Here is a 23,720-nt window from a genome sequence, read left to right as displayed (position 1 = left end):
AATGCCAGCAGTCAATACACTGACAGCGGCATCCCGATGGCTACAATCCCGGCAGTAGAATGGTCTACCCGTGATGATGGGGATTCCCGGCCGTCGGTCAATTGACCGCATCCTGTTTTTTTATTATGTGGATATTTTAAATTAAACATTTCTGACTGTCAGCGCTTTTCATTTTGTAATTTTTAAAGTTTCTTTCTAATGTGGATCGAGCAATCCCTCTATCTGAAAAGCAGCAGACAAACAGGTAATTGCACTGACTATTTGATTGGCATCAGTTTTCTAGTGTGTACTTACAGTAGGGGGTAGATTCTAGCTATTATCTTCTAGAAGGTGCTAAATAAATGTTAAATAGAATCTGTTTGGTTGCTATGGGAAACATCTCCATTTTTCTAAAAGCTCGCACTTTAGTAAATATACCCCTAAGAGTCTTTGCTTCTTGCTTTTGATAGTTCACATCCAAACTACAATTTATTATGTTTCAAAGGTTATACCTATTTCTGATGTGCCATTTGCCATATTACAATAGTCCATAAAAGAACCACTGAGAAAGTATTTGTTCCCACACACATGCAGCTACTTAGCTGGAGGGGGTATATATTTACTAAAGTGCGTTCTTTTAGAAGTGGAGATGTTGCCCATAGCAACCAATCAGATTCTAGCTATAATCTTCTAGACGGTGCTAGATAGATGTTAAGTAGAATCTAATTGGTTGCTATGGGCAACATCTCCACTTCTAAAAATCCACATTTAGTAAATATTCCTCCAGGACTTCACTGTAAAATTGATCCTACTAGTGCTTACATTTATTTATAAATATAGTGCTATCTTCTTCAGTGTTAATGTACTGGAAATGAGAACATAACATAGTACAGAGGATTATACATGGAATGAACTGTACAGCTTATCATAAACACAATCATGATCTAAATCCTATGTTCAGTAAAACAGAATAGTTACTGGCCATTTTTAGAATTGCTCTAAATCCTTAGTACCAAACTACTCAATTTAATGTGTAAATCCATATTCAAAGGTACCTGGGAAAGTGGCCAGCTCCAAATCTTCGTAGTTGAAGCTGCACTTGGAATTTTCTAAATTCTGGCAACAACAGTCTATAAAAATAAATATCTACAACTAAAAAATAAGCTATCCCTTATTCTTGAGCCAGGGAGCAAATCTACAGAATATACGCTGAAATAACTGACCAGGGACAGTTGCTTGACAGCTATATGCATACACCTCTGTTAAAACAAAGAAACTTCTGCAACTTCACAGGGGACAGAAATTCCAGTTTATTAATAAATGAGATCTTACTTCCAAATCACTGTCAGGTGGAGGTGAGGGATTATTTTTTCGGCCTCTTCCCCGAGACTTTGACCCAGCACTTCTACACGTCCTGTCATCAAGATCTTTGATAGGTGTTGAGGGACTCTGCACTGTGTCAAAATCCCCTGAAAATAAAAGCACAAATTCGGAAAAAAATTATACTTCAGTGTTGCCTACTAAATCTCTACAACATTAGTGATAAGTCGACATGTTTAACTCTAACATGATAAATCTTAGCTGAGCTGTTATTATAGCTGTTATTCATGTGTATATTGCAGAGGTGATATGCAATTGACTTGATTTTAACTTGATTTTTAATGGTCAATAATATTTGTACATTAATTTATATTCTTTATTTTAAGACCGTAGTGTTCAAGAGATGTATATAATAAATAAAGACCAGACTGACAATTCTGCAGATTCACAGTTTTACACAACTGTGAGTGTAAAGTGACACCTCAAATCCAGAACATGATAACTTACCCCATGTCACCTACTGAAAATGAGAATGTAACTGAAAACTATTAATAAGAAAAAATCAAAAAGTACAACTTCTAAAGCAGTTATATGTATGTACTGACTACTCAGCAAGTGTGTGGAACAGTTTTGAATATTTCACTTATCTCTATCAAAATGTTAAAGAAATAATTAAAAAAAAAGTTGACATGCCATATAGAGATGTTGTAATATGTCATAATTTTTTTATAAATTGTTTATATGTGTGGAGCAATATTTTTGTCCAGCTAATACTACATTTTAGTATTATTTAATATTGATAAATACAGGGGATTAATATTCTAATTAATGCTAATTTCAGAGGCAAATAAGTTCACTGAAGACTGCTGGATCTGAAGCAGGGGCATTTTAACTGACTGCATACCCATGACGATTCCAGCAGTGCCATCTTTCCAGTGATCTATTCGGAAAGTTGGTACATGCCACAGCGGTCAATCATTGGTGCATGGTGTGCGGGGCAGGGACCCCCTGGACACATGGGCCCGTGCGCACTGGCTTCCCGTGATAGATACATCAAGGATCTGTAGTTATATTTGTATTTTTTGTCTGTTACAATACAATGAAGATTATACCAGAATGGCACTATGTAGAAAATGTATAGAATTTTTTCCAGGAAATTTTAGAAAATGTAAGCAAATACCTCAAACTTCACTTCACATTTACCTGGCTAACAGTTTTCATAAATGTCCCAATAGTGCCCCAAGTAAAAATTAAGCTGCATTAATATGAATATTGGTTCAGCCCATTACATGACTGCCTCCTCTAAAAGAAGATAATACTATACCTCCATAGCATTCAGCAGTCACATTAGTACAAATGTTGCATTTTATAATTCTTAAATATTTGTTGTACAAACACATTTCTACATTTTCAGCCAGTTTATTTATGTCCTGTGTAACCGCATATGGACACTTGGCATATAACCTTTTACAGTATGTTTCTTTGTGCTAATCAAAACATACCAGACATTACACCCAACAAATCTCCATTTACTGTATGCTTGGAATAATTTACGGTATCACATTGTTTATACATGTTTTCTCCCATAATAAAATGCTATTTTGGTCCTGTTCTGCAGTGCAATACTGTTTTACAACTGCACAGCGGACTTTAAATGTGCCTCGCTGAATTTGAGGGAAACACTGCACAGCATCCTATTTAAAAACAAATAATGACGTTGTTGCATGCAAATCTCAATTTCACTTTTAAAATGGCATGTGGGAAAAATTAGAAAATCCTCATTCATATACAGAAATAGAAAGGAACCAGGAGCGACGGTTTTAATGTTTTGGGGTTTTTTTGTTTGAGGAGCACATACCCAGTGCCTTGAGAAATTTACAATAACCTTTGTGTTTTTCTGAATGGCAGAATCTCCTATTTTTGCATTCCCCAGCTGTCCATAAATCCATTTCCTCTCCTATAATCAAGACTCCAAGATTTTTACAATCCCTTTGACCACTTCTGGCATCATTTTTTTCTTTATAGTTTTCAAACTTATACTGATCACACTTTACCACATCTGCTTCTTGGGCTGATGGAAAAAAATCAAATTATTACAAGCCAAAAGGGCATTATAGAAGAGGCAGCTGTTCTGTACCATTACTGCTGTGATACAGCCTCACACCGCATTGCAGACCACTGGTTTTACCAGAACCTTCCCACGAAAGGAAGGGATATTATTTATGCAGGCAGAAACATTTAATTGGGAAAACGTAACAAGAAAAAGCAATTAGCGTAGCATTTGCATCAGCTTTCAGGGCAGAAAAGTAAACTGAAAGAAGGGCCCTTTGTGTCGTGAAAGCTTGCAATATAAGTGGATTTAAAATGTTTTTGAAATTTTTTATTACATGACTGAACCTACATCAACAGACTTGGGGTATCTGACATATTTCATTTAGTTTCCTATTGTTACTGTCTGTGACCTACATCATAAACTAATTTCAGCTATAACTACAGTAACAGTCATGTTTACTTATTTATCAGTAACATAGTGTCATGAGTTTCATTTATGACTAATAAGCGGTAAAGCTGTTTTTTGTTGTGATATCATTGTTAATGCTTGGTCTGAAACAATCACACCTGATTGGTTTTATAAAGTAAGTTGGTTTCTAACAACAGGGCAATTGGCTACTCTAGAAATTGCCAGGGAAGTCTGATTACTTAACAACCTATAACAATGTGCTAATATGGATAAATCATTCCTGAATGGTGGATCATTGACAGCAAAGCTGTTTGCTGTCACTTCTGCTGCCCATGGTCAGTGGCCATTGGACGGGTCCGAAGTATACACTAGGGGGTAAATTTACAAAAGTGAGAGTTTTTAGAAGTGAGTTTTAAAAGAGATGTTGCCCATAGCAACCAATCAGATTCTACTTAACATTTAACTAGCACCTTCTAGAAGATAATAGCTAGAATCTGATTGGTTACTATGGGCAACATCTCTTTTAAAACTCACTTCTAAAAACTCTCACTTTTGTAAATTTACCCCTAGGAGACAAGACGTTGCACAACCACTGGAAGGGGAACAATTTTCTAGACATCTAGTAACCTTAGTTTGGCTGTAATTTGCACAGGATATTAAAGTTAATTGTAATTCTGCATTATCTTCCATGTGCACTGTTCACTGCAATAAATTAATTAATCCATTTATAGGACTTATATATCAGCAAAATACCTCCATTTTATTCTCACCTCAGTTGTCAATGACAATCATATTTATCACCGTGGCATTTGTAATTCCTAGGCACACAAAACAATGAGCAGCGTTCAGTGCAAGTAAACAATTTAATTTAAAGTTTACAGCACTTTGACCAAGCAAGGAGCAAATGCATCTGAGTAGTCAGACACTGTAACTGCACGTAGAACAAATTATAGCATGTAATAATGAGATGCGCCATCCTCCCATAAAGGACCTCTTCTAGTATTTCTACTGATAAACCAATAGTCCTACCAATGCAGCTCATTAATTCACTGCGGATGACTGAATTCTTTGAAGCTTGAAGCACTTGGGAGACATTTATAAAAGAGCCTGAACTGACTTTTGGGCTTCCTACCTGGCTGAAATGATGTTCTATTGTGGAGCATATGACAAAGTTATTAAGGTAAAATGAGAAAGAGGGTAGTCTTCGTATATCTCAGCTTCCTTTCTGGGGCAGGGATGCACCAGCTGCCCAAGACTAAGTATACAGGATTGAGAAGTGGTGTGATCCGGGTGCAGCTGGGGTGTCCCAGGTGCCGGGAACCGCTAAGTGCTAGAAATGTCTGGTCTCTAAAGGTTATAACTTGAAGTATATATACTACACAAACTGCTCACCTATTTGATGTGGAGTGTACCTAGGTATAGGGCCAATTGTCTCTATAATGCAAAACAGGACTATCTAAGTGTATATACGATTGAGTATGTAAATGGTAGAAGGTTTACTTCATTAATAAGGAGACACAATGCTCAATGACATAAAATAGAATAACGATGATGTATAGTGACCTTGGATGGAATAGCTGTCAGGGAAGTTAGCAGGCTCCATCAGAGTGCCTTTATCCGCTTGCCTGCATCTTTTACTGCTGTAGCATCCTATGTCATCATATTTTTCTTGCGGGCTACTATGAGCCACTTATATAACCTCTGTTCACGTGAACAACAGAGATGGTACAGCATAGAGATAAATGTATCTCTACGCTGCGCTACATGGCCAGTAGCCCATGTTGTTGCACTCCTATTGATATACATTGATTTGGAACTTTGTTCTGAAATAATTATTTGAATAGAAAAGCTCCAACACCAAGGCTTTGCTGGTTTGATAATTTATTTGTAAGTCAGTAACATAAATTGATGATGTATATCTATTTCAAGTCTTAATAAAACTAATTGTCCTGGAGTTTTGCCCAAGTTCTTTGTAAGGGAATCTCAACTGATTTGCCCTTCACTTCACTAGTTCTTCCTTCAGAACCAACTTTATTTCATTAAGCTAATCTCTAATTCAGAATGAGCAGCTGTCCTGTTGAACGCAAGGTATGCATCTATTTTAGATTTGCACAAGTCAGCACTGCATGGTTTTTGAACAACTGGACATTTAACTGTATGGTTCTCATAAAGTTGTTTGTATTAACCTTTTCAGAACAGGAGAGTGTTAATCAATCACCTGCACTGGTTTAATGTATATTTTGCTTCTTTTCATCCAAAATACTTTAAGATATTTGCACAACAGGTTTTTAAACGTACTGTCGTATCATTACAGTTGCTGTACAATACATTGTAAAAGAAATCCAAAAAAGAAAAAACAACTAATGGCGGGTAAGATTATATAAATCTCACGATACTTGACAAATACAACAGACACCACAGAGCTGGGGTTTTTATAACTTAATGGAAAAGGTGATTCCTATGAGTGCAATCTACAGAATGTAACAGAAGGCAAAGTGCCCTACTTTCTAGGTTATTTATAGCTAGCTGGGATAACTGATGTTGCCTGGGTTGAAGAATGAACCTTGAAGTACATCTGCATCCTTAATTTTTTACATTGTCCTCGCCTATAACCAGGGGCGCCGAGAGGGGGGGGAGCGGGTACTAATTACCCGGGCCCAGGCTTGCTAGAGGGGCCCGGGTCCGTCACCACTTCACCCCCCTCCCTCTTAGGTTACAGCAGCACAGCACACGCTGCTGTGTGTTGGGCTTCAGTGGGAGCAGCCGCAGCAGTCCCCTATGCCTGTGGCGGGGATTGATCACACTGATTACGCCTCCCGCCTGGCTTTGTGACCCCCTTCCCAGCACGCAGCGCTGCTACATGGCGCTGCAAAAATTATTATTTTCAATCTGGTGCGAGCATTGCTTTTTCTGTTCCCTTGTACAGATTATTTAATATAGAAGGTAACATAATGCTTTATAATCTGTGATAATTTATTAAGCAATATCCCAAAACAGCAATTCATGAGAGACCTAAATATTATTGTCTAATAGAGTTATTTTATGTATTCAATTCTTGATATTTTGCTTAGTAAATCTTATATATATAAGGCTTGTTTGTCTGTCCGGTTATACATTTGGACACCCCTGCACCGATTGGGTGAAACTAATGCGAGGTGGTCCAGTTGGATCCTTGCCAGGTTTTATGTTGGGTTAAGGTCCCGGTGAGACCTCCAGTTGGTGTACGCTGGGCAGAACTTGGACTTGTGAACCTGTTCTGAGCCTGCCACTGGATGGACGAAAACTTCACAGAGTGGTAACATTGGATCCCAGAAGACATACTAGGGGGATGAGGTCCTGGTCGGGCTTCCCATTGGTGTACGCTGTCCAGAACTTTGACTCAGGGATGCTGAGCAGACCTTTGACCTGGGGAGCCTGTTCTGGGACTTCCACTGGATGGATTTGGATGAAAACTTCACAGAGGGGTGGCAATTGGTCTAGGATGCCTAATGGAGTGGTTGGAGTCCCGGTCGGACCTCACGGCAGAGTGCGCTGGGCAGAACTTTGACCTAGGGAGCCTGTTCTGGGCCTTCCACTGGATGGATTTGGACAACATCACATAATAAAACTTAATAACTTGAAGATTTGAACCCGGCTACTTCAGCTAGTATAGATAAATAGTATAAGTATAAATTTACTTGACAACGAAATCCCATATGGTCATCACCAATTACATTGTGTATAATAGGTCATGGATACCTTGATAACGGCGCTCTAGTTTGTTAAAACATTTCTTATTTCACTTCTTATGAGTGATTTCATCCTATGTTTCGTCAAGGGATTTAAGACCGTAGACCATAATACCCACTTCTCCAACTGATCCATTCTATTACCCTATTTTTTGTATTGTGTGTGTGCAGTGTTTGCCTGATCCATCGTCATTGAAATTGCGCCACAGTTGAAAGGATGAATGAAGACAAAATGTGTCAGTATCACAACAATCACACTCTAGCAGTTTGTTTAATGTGGGAAATTTACATCACTGAATTAATTTGCAAAAACAAATAAACAAAAAACAACCTTCATATAATAGAATTATCCATTTTACCTGAATGTAGATCTGTACCTGGCTGGTTAGTTAGGCCTGAAAGAGAATCCTGTAACTGATACGTTGATGATGATGAGGTGCCATCCACTGTGTTATTTGGGGTCATGTAGGCTGAATATGTTGATGCTGAGTAATACTGTGCATATTGGTTTTGGCCAAAAGCTGTGTAAGAGGGATAATCCTGGAACAGTAGGAACAATTTATTAAGTGAAGTAGTAAAATGATTATTTGAGATTTGGCAGGAGAAAGGATTAATTAGCTCTTAACACTAGTTGAAGCCAGTATCCTGTTACTTCAGGTAGATTTAACATTGAATTAACACTCAACCAAAGAAAATCGCTTACAAAATGTTTGGTCTTAACATCTTGTTCTGCTGTAGCCTGTCATTACGGCACATTCTTGAAACCAATTGCCACAGGTGGCTACGAGGAATTATAAAGGCAGACTGTTCGCCTTTTCTTACTTATTGCAGATTTTTTCCAGACGTTTATTTTCTATAATATTATCAAATAGAGGTTTGCCAGTTGAAAACACGTCACATACATCAGAACTCATGTAGTTCACATAATAAATTAATAGGTTCTTTTTCTAACACAAAATATTTTAAAACTGCATAAAGGATATTTAAAGATTAAGGATCCGATGCAGAATTAAACTATAATTACACACACATTGGGGGCACAGAATACGCAGAGCTGTACAGATCTATGCGACCACACCACCCGTATCTGTAACCTTGATTACATAGCGTCATCAATATCAGTACGCCTTATCCTAAGTGCTAGAGATTCTCCTGAAAAAACAAGCATCCGTGCTTATGCACAACTCTTCATAGCCTGTTTTTACGTTAACATGCCCTTGACACACCCTCACTAAACTCAGCCTATGTGCAGGAATTGTATCTAGTGTACAATAGAAATTAAACTGCTAAGTTCATGAGAACAGGGACAATTTCAGGGCATTAATAAGGACAGTCCAGAAGCAGACACATTCTGGGAATAATAAACAGTGGATGATAAACTAAAACTGCAGCTCTAGAAAGGAGTCAGTATTCCACCCTCCATGGTGTGAGATTACATTCAGGACAACCCATCCCACTACTGAGAAGTGGACCCAGCGAGGTGTATCCGGAGGCCCCCGTTCTGCTCATCTGAGAGTGCGCAGGACCAACACGTGGGCAGTGGATAATGGATCTCCAATTTGGCATTCTATTCCACCGTGGTAACTATGAGCAGAGGCTCTTGCTCTGTCATGGGGATGGGGGAATAGTGTCAAAATTAGCACATATACTTCGTAACAGTTGTTATAGAGTATTACAGTTTATGAAGAAAAAATAAGTCATGGACAAAACTGAGTGGAATTCCTGCACAGGATAGTTTAAAAGTGAGTAAGGTATTAAGGTGGTGTTTCAATAAGAAAGATGGTAATTAGGAATCTCTCTAGATATTTCAGCAACTTAAGTGTGGAATTGAGGGGGCATAAAATGAAAGCACAATAAGGAATGACGTGTTTGATGTTGTGGTCAGAGTGAAAATGTGTCAGGCAGTGTTAGCAGACTCTAGGTGTGAGTCTGTGTATATGGATAAGGTTTCCTACAGATGTGTCCTCATACATCTAGCCTCCTTGCACTTTAACAGCCCTTCTAATCGTGCTATGCTGTGGCGTGACTCAGTCTTGCCGAGTGTCTTTTTGTGTGACTTTTTACCTTCAAATGCGTCTTATTCACACAGTGATGCTAATAGGTAGCACAAGCAGCTTCTGCTGATTAAAATGAAGTGCAGCATGCCTATGTTTTCTGTGCATCTGCCGGCATATCTGCATGCAAAACGCTACGTTACACTGTTACAGCTGCTGACACTGTAACGTAGCATTTCACCTGCAGATACACCGGCAGTTGCTCACAGAATATAGGCATGCTGCATATCATTTTAATCATCGGCAGCTGTTTGTGCTAGCTATTTGCATCACTGTGTGAATAAGACACATTTGAAGGTAAAAAGTCGCATGAAAGCCGTCCGTCGCTACCGAAGCACACAGAGCTCCCGTGTTATGATTGGCGCTACTTGTAGAGCATGGAGGATAGATGTATGTGGACACATCTGTGTCTGTTTATGATGTACCACTGATATTAAGAATGTAGGCATAGAGTGAATTATTAGTGGCACAATATAAGAGGTAAATTAGGTAACAGTCTATTTATCAAGGGTCTATTTATCAAGCAGTGAAAAGTGTGGAGAAGTGGATCAGTATAGAAGTTGCCCAAAGCAACCAATCAGCTCCTACCTATTATTTTATAGACTGTACTTGATAAATGTTACTTGAAAGCTGATTGGTTGCTATGGGCAACTTCTCCACTGGTCCACTTCTCCACACTTTTCACTGTTTGATAAATAGACCCCACAGACTACCACTCTTTTATTAAAACACTAAGGAAACTGTTATAATGTAAATATAAACACTACAGCAGCATCCCATTGGGAGTATTAAAGAATTACAACAGTTTCAGTGGGTTATTAAAATATGTAAGTGGGGCCCATGGTTCGAGTAAGTCATATTACTATGCTACATCCCGCTATGGTATGTACAGTACAACATTTCTATCTTACATTAAAACCTGCACTTGCTGGGGATAAAAAAGGAGAAAGATTGCTAAACCTATTTTGGTGCCAGCAATCCTAACTATCCACTTCTATATCTTGCATGGAAATATATGCAAACCATAAGATCTAGGGAGCATATTTCTGCCTTCTGTATTTCCAAGGGCAATTCCAGTTCTTGCCAATGAAAAATGTACACTAATGAAACAGATCCATTTAATTCAATTTACCATAAAAATAAGAAAGAGTGGCTTCTATTTAAATAAATAAAATAATAATAATTATAATACAAATAACCACTGGCACTTTTTTCATTTGGTTAACACATCTGCAGTCCTAGCTAAACTGCATTCAACAATCATCTGTATGTAGTAGCCCTAAAAGTAAATTTCAAGGAGTTTTCTGGTTTGCTGTTTCAAAACACCAGACGCCTTAGGCAAACAGACGGAGAACATTAATTTGATACAAACCATGGGATGTTGTACATGCCAGGTTGTGCACACAGCATGCTGAGCCTACACAAGTATGCAATAAGCTTACATACATAATATACAGAGGAGGGGGATCTAATTCACATTATCACTGCACAATTTTTCTTTGACTTTACCATTCAATAAAAATCAACAAAATCCACGACAATATATTTCTTACCTGCTGAGGACTACTAAAGTTGGTTGAATTGGAGACTGAATTATTTGCATAAATACTAGACGATGGGGTAAAACTGGAACCTGTGAACGGAAAATGTGTTTATTATTTAATAAAGGAAAGATATTACTTACAATAATTATGTTAATGTAATCATGAAAGCAGTAAGCATATGAACATACTATAGAAATGTATATAATTTTTAGGTGAAACTTTAGGTCAGAGGTAGGGAACCTTTTTTCTGCGAGGGCTATTTTGATATACATAACATTATTCGCCGGCCCGGTGCAGGCCATGCCCCCTCCATGTGACATCATATGGGGGCGTGGTCACATTTGACAGTGATTACATCAATGCCCGGAGCATCATAAGGATGCTCCGGGGAGCTGTAAGAGCAGCGGTGTGACTGTCTGAAGTATCCTAAGGACGCTCCAGACGGCACTGCTGCATAGATTCTGGCTGCAGGTTGCCATTCTAGGCACCCTGCTAGTCAGATAAGCCTAGCAGAAAAAAAGCTCAGAGGGCCAGACCAAATGAATCCTTATACAGCCCCCGGGCCTGAGGTTCCCCATCCCTGCTTTAGGTGAAAACTATTTCACCTTAAGGGGACTATTTATTAATCATTTATTCCCTTAAAATATGTGGAAACTGCTGTTTCTGCATGTTTAAGGGCAGATTTAAGTATACCAAGAATGTATCAATTAGGAAAACCGGAAACATCGGAAACATTGAACGCAGATCAGGTGGACACCAGCCTTCTGGATCAGTCTATGCTGCTGCTGACACAGCCGGTCTCCAGACATGCAGAGGGCCCTCCTGCTACAAGCAAAGGACGCAGTTGCTAATTTGTGAACGCCCAGAAAACAGTGTTTAATTGCTTCTGACACGCCTGCGTTTTCTAGCCACCCCCCAATACATCCCCCAAACGCTGACTGACACTCACTTTGCAAATGAATTCTCTGTGTTAGCGTAATCACAATACAATCGCTGCTTGTGTGCAGTGCAGCTTACACGTATGTGCAAAGGCTAAAAAAGGCTCAATCTGTATATACATCGGCATTTGAGTTCAAATCTGAATTAGGCCCTACGTGCAAGAGATCATAAATAGGCTTCCCTAGCTTGTGCGCTTGACTCCTACGGTGCTTTTGAGTAGCCCAGTTCTTGTAATGAAACGCCCTAGCATCCATGCTCAGAATCAGGCCCTATGTGAGCAAAACTCAAAGGATGAAAACAGAGAACCACCAAAGTAGGAAGGAGACAATTTTGCTTAGACAATAATATACATAGGCATATGTGGTGAATCAATGGTCCGCCAAGCGCTGGTAAATAAAACGCAGTACTGTAATTCAAGTCACCTAAGTTTACTGAAAAACAAAAGCATAGCTGTGGAATTAGCCGTGAAATTGATGTAAACATATTTTTAATAATTGAAAAAAGGGGCAAGTAACTTTGCACCTGGACAACAAATGTTTCAATACATTTATTCGGTTTGCATGCAGGGTAAATACTGGCTGCTGTTACATGTAGCCCACAGCTTCATTCTTACACTGCAATTTCAGTTTGGTCCATATTTGCCTTTTGAAAAAGCTTTTTAGGGAGATTGTGAAAGCAACACCTATGAGGGCATGTTCCAGTGGGCATGTACTGCTACATCTGAGAGGCGTGTCATAAACTTGATTTGCATCAATGTAAATTAGCCCTAAAGCAGTTAGTAAGATCTACATGTTGATGAATACAAACTGATATATTTAAAAAAATGCCCATGTAGCCTTATAACCAATGCAGGGAAATTATACTAATGATCCCATTTGAATGTATATATCTCTGTTTTTTCTTTTATATAACAGCTTCATAATGGGGGTAAGGTGCAATCAGGGAGATAGCTGGACTCTTCAGGGAGCCAGGGAGATTGCTACTATTTCAGGGAGTCTCCCTACCCTGACAATTAGGGAGAGTTGGCAAGTATGGTTTGGACACACCCCTCCCAAATCTAAATCTCTCTGCACAGTTTACATCTGCCCCACCTGCAGCCCAACATGGTGTTACCAAGGTGCACAGTTACTGGGTCTTTTTTGTTTTACTTCCAACTCAGAATCGGGTCCATTGTGTTGATATACCTGGCATTTGATAGGAGTATGGAGTTTGGCCTGGCTGAGGTGTGGAAAATCCGGGACTGTAGCTTAGGCAACCACTCTGCAATGGAGACTGTGTTTGCGGGAGACCACTTTCTGTCTTGATACCTGGTAGCATTACTCCCAGATCTGCGTGAGATGGACACAATTATTTACTGGCAGAGTTTACCTAAGGAATGGAGAGTACTGTACATTAAAAAAAAGGCGACAGATGACAAAAGAGGCGAACATACCGTATGTTGGTAAACTGTAAGGCTGTCCAGTCTGTGAGTATGCTGTGTAAACGGTGGGTTGCTGCATCCCGGAGTACTGGGTTTGTCCAGCATAGGCTGACATAGTCTGAGCAGCTGGTGTTGAGAGAATGTGTGGATAGGGCCTAATGTCAAAAACAAATTCAATTCACTTTTACTACAGTATATACTATACAGTTTCCTTATCAATTGTTTTGGTTCTTGTCTCCTTCAACATATTATTTTTCAGCATTCTGGCACAACGGTTAAGATTGTTGTTAAAATACAGAGGGCTATATTTATGGCAGGAAATATTCAATTAAAAATGAATTACTTAAATAAAGCTTCTTTACAACTATAGTTTTCTTTTTACACGTGCATCTTACAGCTCTAGCTAGGGCTCTCTCTAAGCTCTACATCAGTTCCATATATCTCTATTTACAGATTTGAGGACTTTTTTTTACAATGATACCCTGCATCACAAATTATCAAGCCTTGTTAAGAGCCTTTTGTCTGTCTTTATTCTATTCACTTCCTAATGTGCAATGTCCCTAATGCCCATCTAATAAACTATTATGTGATCATTAGTCCAAGTGTTAATGTTGTCCAACTTACATGACATGCAATAATGAAAAATGTCAAATCACTGCCCACTTCAATTACACTCTTATTTTAATTGAACTGTTCTTGTTTTTCTTCAGCTATTTGATACCTTATATACAGATTCTGTCCTCATACAACTAATCTCAATACGCCACGCAGTGCGACTTGCCTGGCACGAGTGAGCCGCCTGGTCCAGTGCTACTATGTTAGCGTCATGTCTATTTTCGGCAAAAAAAAATGCAAAACAGACGCTAGCAGAGTATCAAGGGATCTGGAGCGCCAAGAGGGTCTTTTTAGCGTGACTGCAGCAAAGATGTATACGGGCACATCTGTGGCAAACGCAGGATTTCTAGAGGGGGGTTTCCAAATGCTTGATTATAGAACGAGTGTGACCAGTCCATGAAGAGGGTAGTATTAGCACTTAACCAGCGTTAATATGCATCATTCAAAGTGTATTGTGTGTCATAATTCCAGTAATTACAGGACCAGAGATCATAGTAAGCCATTAACTGCGGCAGTAGGGCCATCCTGCCTGAGCTGAATGTTTTTATTTTAGATGTGGGGACCATTCCAGATCATTAGAGCAAGTCCGAGAGTCTGGGGGAACAGCAGAATAACCTAGCACTGCCCTGGACATATATGTACATATTGGGGTCTATAGCAGCACATCCCTAACAGTGAATGTTTTCCAGATCTCCTAGTTGGTGCACAGGTTATTTATTACTGACTGATACATGTTAAAAGATCCACAGGTGTGCTAATTATTTCATTTGTGATACTGACAAGAACATTCAGCACTAGTAAAATTCTATTACATTACTATTTCTATTGTGGGCTGGGGAGGGGGGTTTCCAGGCAGACGGAAACCCCCCCTGCGTTTGCCTATGCACATCTGTAGCTATTGCTGGTCACTGAAAGTAAGGGGTATATTTACTAAAGTGAGAGTTTTTAGACGTGGAGATGTTGCCCATAGCAACCAATCAGATTCTAGCTATTATCTTCTAGAAGGTGCTAGTTAAATGTTAAGTAGATTCTGTTTGGTTGCTATTGGCAACATCTTCACTTCTAAAACTCCTTAGTAAAAAACCTTTAAGAGTGTATTAGGCCTGTGTTAATTTCAAATTGATTTTTTATTTTACTTTAAATACAATAGTTTACTTTAAATTAAATGAATGATTAATGCCATCTGGTGGTATTAAATCAAGAAAGTCTGACCCCTGAAAAACTTTAGGATGTCACGCAAACTACAAAACACCTTCAAGCTTGCTCCATCTCCAACACTTATAGCTCATTTATTTATCCACAACATATAAAGAAGAATAGTAAAACCAAATACACGACCAGTCATGTGATATCACAAAGAGAAAAAACAGCTTTAGTTTCAATAGCTTTGCACCATTCCACTGTAAATGACCTTTAGTACTGCAGCAGCAGATCTGTTAGAAAATTTACAGGGAAGAGAAATGTCTACTTAATCCTCTGCAGACAAATGCAAATGTGGAATATTAAAATGTCATTTAAAGTATAAAAATTAAGAAAAAAAAAGGGTTCAATGGTGCATTTCCATTAAAAATATTCTTAACACAAGATGTGGGAATCTATGCAACTGCACAATCACTACTAATAACAAGCTGGGCTTGTGCTTATTATTGTAATCCAATAATAGAACTGAGAAAGGATTATATAATCTCTGCACACTATGTAGAAATAAACCTATTGTATACTGGGCCCCTTTGTTGTCTCTTGTCTTTTTATCACAACTATTTGAGCTAAACAAGCGGAGCTATAGTTATGAATATCCAGTAAAAGTAAATGAGCAAGTCACGCTCACATATTTGTAAACAAAAAGTTAAATTATGATACCGAATGTGTTCCTAACTTGATCATGTTGCTTTAATCTAAATGATCTTCAAAACAATCTTGAACAATTTTTATACACAGGTATAGAAAAAAAAATGTCTTCAGCTTTATAGTTCCTAAGAAGATTCCAAAAAAATGGGGCATCAAAACAAAATAATAAGTTAAAATAATAATAATGTTTTTTTCCCCCCAACAAAATAGATTGCACAGTCTTATTATATTTCATTTGGCATGGCCCAAAATAAAGTACTTGACAAAAATTATCTTTTTCGGCCACAATCTTTAGTTACATATGGAACTCAGGAAATAATGATTCTGTGATAAATTAGCTTAATCTCTGTGTTGTAATTAGAGTTATTAACTAGGGGGGGGGGATGTTAATGCAGAAATGCAAGAAAATTATTAAATCAAGATCTTCCTACATTTTTGTCCATACCACCTTTACTGTGTTGGGAACTTTACATTTCAGCATAGGCCTCAATGATCTTTATGTCAGCAGCAGCAAAACATAGAACAGCAATTAGAAAGCAATTACCTGAACAAGCCCTGGAGAAAAAGTGCAATACTGCCATTGAAAATAATAATGACATATCAGAACTTGTAGTAGCAAGGACTATACAAAGGACAAGTGGTCATCAGTTGTAATCATCACATTAGAAGGGTTCTTTACTGTAAAGGTATTTAAGCTATGGAACTACTTATAACATGAGGTGTTACAGCCAAATCATAAACATAATTTATAAATGAGTTGGATGTTAGTATTTGGTGTAATTTGGATTTATTGATCGAAGGCATATTTGGGAACAATCAAGGTTTTTCTCCTATAAAGGTTTTATTTTACTTTTTCATGCTCAACACAATTAGATTTTCTAGAAATATATTGTTTAAACTGTCAACCTTGCAACAATAGTGTGCTGTGTGCTGATTGCAAGTTACACACAACTCAGTAACATCTACTTGCTGCTAAATTGCGTGGGCGTGTAGGTGGAATTATGGACTGCTATTGCCAGTTATTTAAAAGAAAGATAACATGAAGATAAAAACAAAAAACAACCCCATCAATGCTGGTAGATGAACAATATTGCAGTCGATTTTAGAATTGACGCATCATAGTACATTATATAGCATTATAGCATTGCAGCTGTTAGTTTAGATAACAGCAATCCTATCATGCCTTATTTAGCATCACATATAGATTTCCACATATAAAGCACAATTTTTCATCCAAAGTTGCAATAGAAATATTAATAGCTAACATTTTTTTATTTTCCTTTTTTTCTTTGGGTGCTGAAAAAGTTGCACTAATTCCAAAAAACAAAAAGTACATATTAAATGCTTTAAAACAACAATATCCCGTCTTCCCCTAAAGTTAACTTGTCACTTACTTAGAGGGATAAAGCTGAGGCGAGTACTGGTGTGCTGATCTTGGACTGTAGCCACTGCTTGTTATTACTGTAAAACATAAAACACGCTGAAAAAACTCAGTACCATAAATAACTTGCATTCACGCTCTAACAGCTTTAGCATAGATCATAAATGCTGACAAAATGAGTTGTTTTAGTGTAGAGTAGGACTACAAAGTGTGGAAGTATTTGGTACGGAACTAAATCTACAGTTTGGCAACAGCAAAAAATACTTGGAGGCCTGCTCTGGAGGGAACTTCAAGTACCAGGAACTAAAAATAAATTTACTGTGGGTAGGTAACATCCCACCAAATGCATACCAGAGAATGATGCTGTTTTAAGTAAACAAAAAAAACCCCTCCAAAACAAAATTCCTTCCTAGTTGCCATGCAATCAGAATTCTACATTTTAACTGGTTAGTCAAAAGTGGTAGATTATATGACAAGCCCTCCATTTGTTTTTTTGGGTTGAATAATTTGTGTAAATACTAACTGTGTAGCGTGCCGGCTGGGCTTGAGGTTCAGCATCATCGGCTACTCGAGCACTCTGCTGCTGCTGTTGAACATCTTCTCGGCATGGCATATTAAATCTCAATCTTACTGTACGTGGGCTCATTCCAAAGTTAATGCAGAAGTATTCCTTTCCCTTAACCATCTGTCTCTATCAAGACAGATGCATACCAAATATACATTCTGCATAATGATGAACCCATCCCTTCATAGGAAATTCATAGAGGAAACATACAGGGTAATGCAAGGCCATCTGCTCATATTTCACTTTCATAATGATTAATGAAAGACACACTCTAGTATAACCAATGAAAATTAATCCAATTAAATTCATCTGGATTTCAATGGAAAAAAATCCTTATAGTGTTATCATTACAACAGTAAAATGTTAATATTAATACAAATGAACCGGGGATATGTTGCAGCCGCCACTGTCATGTCCCTAGGGAGAAATGTGTTGTGCCTATAAGTATTGTTCTGAATATGATCCAGCTAGTAACTGGGACTGGAATATAAAACACCCATATAGTGTACATACTATAATAACATTTTAATGCCAGGGACACTTTACTGTTTGACAGGTGCATCCATACATCTCGCAATCATGAAAGTACAACTTGCACAGCTGAACTTCTTACTAGCTAGTGTTACTAGTGTGTCTGTGAGCTTCTCTGTAGTTAGCAATTGAATTAGATATTAACAAAACAAAACAAAAAAAACTCTATTTTTAATTAAAAAAATATTAGAAAAGTCTGTGATTCACCAAATGGGGAGATTTGAAGTGATTTAAGGATAGGTGTGTGTGGACACATCTGTATGTACTATCATAGTTTTATGCCAAAACAAGTCAACAAATTTTTTTTACAAACTCTCCAATTTGCTGATACACATCAATGTCACTAATTCAGCTTGTTTAGGGTGAGTGTGATTTCAGTATGCAATGACATCATGCACCTGTTACACTTAAATATTTTTTTTTGTATTGGACATACGATTATGACATTTTGCCACATTAGTAATTGTGCCTGCATTCCAATTTAATATATATGTTTTCAGCACTTATTGCTTGAGCAAGGTATTGGCTTTTTTAACTCAATTGCCTGTTTTTTTTTCTATTTGAAATTGCACATGAATACTGTGATATAAGGGTCCCTCTACATCCACAATCTATTTCTGTAACCTTGCATTTCAGAATTTATTTCCATAATGATTAAAACCAACATTCCTGCTGAGGCTTCCTTAATCATTGTTCCATCCATTGTGAGCTTCATTCTTGTATGGAATAAATAAAATCTCTATTCATCAAGGAATTTCTGGCATGGGTATCTCCTCTTGACAATGATTCATTCTGGTCAGCAATTACATCTATCTCACAAATTCTTACTGCTGAAACTAACCATGATCCATTTTGCAAGGATCTTCTGAAAGCTTGAAAGATTACATGACATGTTGAGATTTACCTATGTAATTGGAAAAGCTTGGACCTTTGCATCATAAATCATATGTCAGAGAATAACAGGTCTAGATGAATATGACAATCCAGCTGGACCAAAATTTCCACACTTTCTGCTGAATAATTGAATCCAGTAGGAGGAATGCACTTTTCTAAAGAATAAAGACAACACATTTGCTCCCATAGGTTTATATTATAGGACTAAAGGTCAGATCTACTTCCCAGCAAGAAGCTTCTCTACTACACCATTTACCATTTTTGTATACTCCTTGAGGTTACTCTCTATTAGGGACACTCTCTTATCAACAATTTGATCTTCGTGAATTTGATAGTTGCTGGGTATTCTATGGACTTATCTATTATTAACATATACAGGTTTAATGTGCCTCTGAAATCACTGAAGGCCTTTAGCCTTCTTCGCATGAGAAGCAGCTCTCCTGAATGTCAGTATTAGTATTTCATGAGGAGTCCATGTCCTTTGACCCCATCCAGACTCTATCATGTACTATTATCTTTGAGTATCCCTGACAACTCAAGAACAACACCATTATCAACTTGTGTGAGGGTTCATTTATTTCATAATAAAATCAATTCTAATAAAAGTTTGCAGGTTCCTATGCCTGTCACTTCCTTATTATTCTCTTGTACCTCTAGCTTTATTCTTCATAGTCAGTATGCAAAAAACACTGATGTTTAGGACCAACAACAAGCACAAGTTCTACAACAGTACCTCACCTGGAGACTGTGCTAATGATGGTTTCAGTAGTCTATTACCTTGCATGGTAGAGGACAAGGTCACTGAAGATTACAACAAAGAGAACTTTGAGTATGAACCTCTGCAGCAGAATTTTTCTTTGCTACAAAAAAAGACTGTACACTTAACCCCTCCATAGACTATAGAGGAACAAATAAAAATGTATTCAAAAACATATCCTCTTTTCAATTAGTGTATGCAATGCCCCTGAATTTCTTTCTAAGCAAATGTTGTATTTTTTCCTGATTGTCTACTTTGACAATATCCCCACTTACTGTAAGAATCTACATCAACTTTTAAATCAAATCAGACGATTCCTACAGACTACAGTGTCATCAATTATTTGCTAATATTTAAAAATAACTATTTGAACAATCACTACATTAAATACCCCTCAAAACCTCAGGTATATATTGTAAATTAAAGGCTTTCCTCAAAGTTAAAATGACATGTTCCTCTTCTCATATCCTGATTCATTCAAATCCTATCCTTTCATTCCTGCAGATTGATGCTTCTGTGACTGGAGCTGGAGCAGTTCTCTTACTTCAAGATTTTTAGGGAAATTGCCACTGTATGCCAACTATTACAGAACATTTTCCTCTTCAGAACAAACTTATAATACAAACAATTGAGAAGAGTCTAGAGGGGTGGAGACATTTACTGGGTGGCCCTTCTTTAGCCATAACTGTTGAATTACAAAAACGTAGAACTAGAAGAGACTTATCCTGAGACAAGCTCATTGGGCAATTTCTTTTACACAACTTTTTTTTTATTTCTGTCCAGTTTCAAAATCATTTGACTTCATCAGAATCTATTTCCATGGACAAAGGACCCTCATTGTGGCATTGATACAGCTGGACTTATAGACCAAACCTCATTGTCCACTTGCTTTTGAATGTAAAAGTTTAGTTCCACTACAGCTTCTGATGAGCTCACACTTACAAATTAGTAGGTCATCTAAGAGAACTTTCTGGTGGCTCAATTTTAATAAAAAAAACAAACACTTTGTAGCTGCTCTACAGGAGCAAAGGAACCTGTGCTGGTTGTAGCCTTTAACTGTCCCTTCCAAGCCATGTCACACATTGCTTAATTCATTTTCTAACTCCTCTCAAAAGTTATGACTACAATCCTTGAGGGCGATTCAATTCAGAGCAATTTGAATAGGGCCGGGAAGGAGTTCCCAGATCTATTCAGTTGACCACACTGTTCCCTGCACTTAGTCAGGAGATGCAGGTTACCGCACCTTAAGCCGGGTGAGTAGTCGTGGTAACCGGCATTCTACAACTTAAGTGCCGGCCGCATGTTTTTAGCATACACTCTATGCCGGAAAACAGCATCGCAGTCCTAGTTTAGTCAGATTTCGGCTCACACCTCTGGAGGGTACCAGCAGAAATTCTCTAGTCAGGAGGTTACAACGCAGTCAATTGAATAGCTCAAGGAATTCCTTCCTGATGCTATTCAAATCCCAATGAATTGAATTGCCTCCCTTATTGTAGTTGATCCCTTCTCTAGGAAACCTCATCTTGTTCCTCAGAAAAATTTCCCAGCAACTGTGGTGCTAAAGAGATTTTTTGCATCAGCAGAGAACTTCCCTTTTTTGTATATGACAGAGACTCTCTCTTGTCTCTAAATTTCACTTGTCTCTAAGTTTTGGAAGGCATTTGTCTAAGTCATACTTGCCTACTCTTCCAGAATATCTAGGAGACTCCTGAATTTCGAGGAGTTCTCCCTAAATAACAGGAGTATAGACCAACCTCCCAGTTCCCACCCAATTCCCCTGTGAAGTGGGTGGTCCAGGAGCTTATTACACAATTTGTGGTGAATCACATCATTAAAACTATAGTACACTATCCTAATATAGTACACTTTTAAATCTGTGACCTAGAAGACAGATCTTGGGTTGATGCCTTGGATAATTAAACTCACATCACAAAATTCCTATCAAAACTTACAAACAGTAACCCAAAGGTTCACCAGGAGGGGAGAAATGTAACAAAATCTAGCTTACTTGACCAGTGTTCTCAGCATGCATGTACACTGTTACACTCCTATTTGACACAGTCAGCAGCTGCTGATCTTGGATGTATATATATCTTTTCTTACTAGTAGTACATGTATAATGTTGTGCCATGATTAAGGTCCATGGGCGGACCAAAACGTTGGCTTGATATTGCAACACTATGACACTTTATGCTTGAATAAAATACAACTCTTTTAAAAAGCTTTACAAGACTGGTGAGTACCCTGCTCTTTGCACTTGGATATTGTGCGCTTGAGGAAATTCTATATGGTTTTCACAGGAGCACCCCAAATGGTGGAATTCAGTAACTGTGAGTGCATGTTTTTCTTTGTTATATATACTATTTTGGCGGCACACTGGATAAATAAACAGAGGTCAGGATAACATCACGTTTTGTTCATGCCAATAAAAAGTCAAAGTTAAGAGTATCTGCACACAATATATCTAGAGTACCCATAAGGAGAATAAAACATCTGGGAAGGAGCCTTGTTTATGAGAACCTCTAGTAAGTAGGATACTTGAAGGGTGACCCCCTATCCGACCTTCCAAACCCACTTGGTGACATGGCTAAGGATTTTCTCATCTATCACTCTTTTCTATGTTCCTTCACATTGGGTGATCAGATGCATATTTTAATTGCTGCACTATGAAAAAAATAGTTTTTCTTATTTTTGGGTGGGATCCTCACTTTAAAGAGAAAAAGAAGAAAGAAATGATCTGCTCCTAGGACAGAGTGGTGTGCCATAATTATCCTTCAGAACTCCATCATTGGTTTGATTTATATTGTTTATAATATAACATAATATAATATAATATAATAATATAATATAAAGTAAGTGCCAGAGTAGAGTTTCCCTGTTTTACGTGGACTGTATGTAACAATTAAGTTGCATCCTACAGAAACTCTGTTACCTTTTTTTCACTTAATGATTCATTGATTTGACTAAAGGTGCCCAAACTTGCATAACTCTGTAATTTACAGATACAGGGGCTCATTAAGTGGTTGAAACACTTATACATATCTAGTGAAAAGATTTACTTAACAAAGAGTATTTACTAGTATACGTTGAATAAAGAAAGGTGCATTCAGCTCAAAAAGATTATTGTTCCAGACGTCCTCAGGTGTATCAAAGTGCGTATACCTACACCCTATGATAGCAAAGGGATAGCATACAGAAAGAATATAGATGTGGCTTGACAGTGTTAGCAGTAGATGCTAAAGCCACATTACCCTACTTGTGCACAATATAATAATGTAAAGAAGTGTAATATACACAGGAAGAAAATAGTGTCTGGACAGTTATTAATAGATGAGAACGTTCTATTTTTAATATAAAATACCCAATATAAATATAAAATATGAATAAAATGAAGTACAAACAGCTGTTGCTGTCCCCTTTAAAAAAAAAAAGTGAATCTTATTACCTGCAGTAGTCCGATATAAATGTCAAGTAATGCATAAAGATAGCTGTTACTTCATATAAAACACTCATTAATTATTTCAGTTGAGGGTCGATATGCAATCAACCAGTGGCGGATTGTGTTGCAGCCCCCACAGTAAAATCCACAACCTCAGTGTAGTTAGTGCAGTCCGTGACTGCACTGGGTGCACTGTGACTAGCAGTGACTTCCCATTGGAATCGCTACCTGTCAGTCACTTATGT

The 23,720-nt window shown here is 37.8% G+C and overlaps 1 protein-coding gene across 22 annotated transcripts in view; it reads right to left on the bottom strand.

The window, feature by feature from the left end:
- The window catches only part of EYA4 (EYA transcriptional coactivator and phosphatase 4), a 297,758-nt gene that overhangs the window by 72,397 nt on the left and 201,641 nt on the right, over positions 1 to 23,720 (bottom strand). For 17 of the 22 annotated variants that reach the window (XM_088452214.1, XM_088452303.1, XM_088452311.1 and 14 more), the window contains 6 exons: positions 17,303 to 17,369; positions 13,458 to 13,600; positions 13,210 to 13,353; positions 11,096 to 11,175; positions 7,848 to 8,028; positions 1,312 to 1,448 (listed from right to left, as the gene is read on the bottom strand). In XM_088452214.1, the coding sequence (XP_088308340.1) occupies positions 1,312 to 1,448; positions 7,848 to 8,028; positions 11,096 to 11,175; positions 13,210 to 13,353; positions 13,458 to 13,600; positions 17,303 to 17,369 (752 nt within the window). The remainder of the gene's footprint in view (positions 1 to 1,311; positions 1,449 to 7,847; positions 8,029 to 11,095; positions 11,176 to 13,209; positions 13,354 to 13,457; positions 13,601 to 17,302; positions 17,370 to 23,720) is intronic. The other 5 variants (XM_088452209.1, XM_088452202.1, XM_088452265.1 and 2 more) reach the window with 1 other exon arrangement.

The sequence above is a fragment of the Taudactylus pleione genome, unplaced genomic scaffold, assembly GCF_031769625.1.
Source record: "Taudactylus pleione unplaced genomic scaffold, aTauple2 ptg000006l, whole genome shotgun sequence".
In the NCBI taxonomy this organism is placed as follows: Eukaryota; Metazoa; Chordata; class Amphibia; order Anura; family Myobatrachidae; genus Taudactylus; species Taudactylus pleione.
Note: the sequence above shows the minus strand (reverse complement) of the source record. Positions and strands in the feature narration are given on the sequence as shown.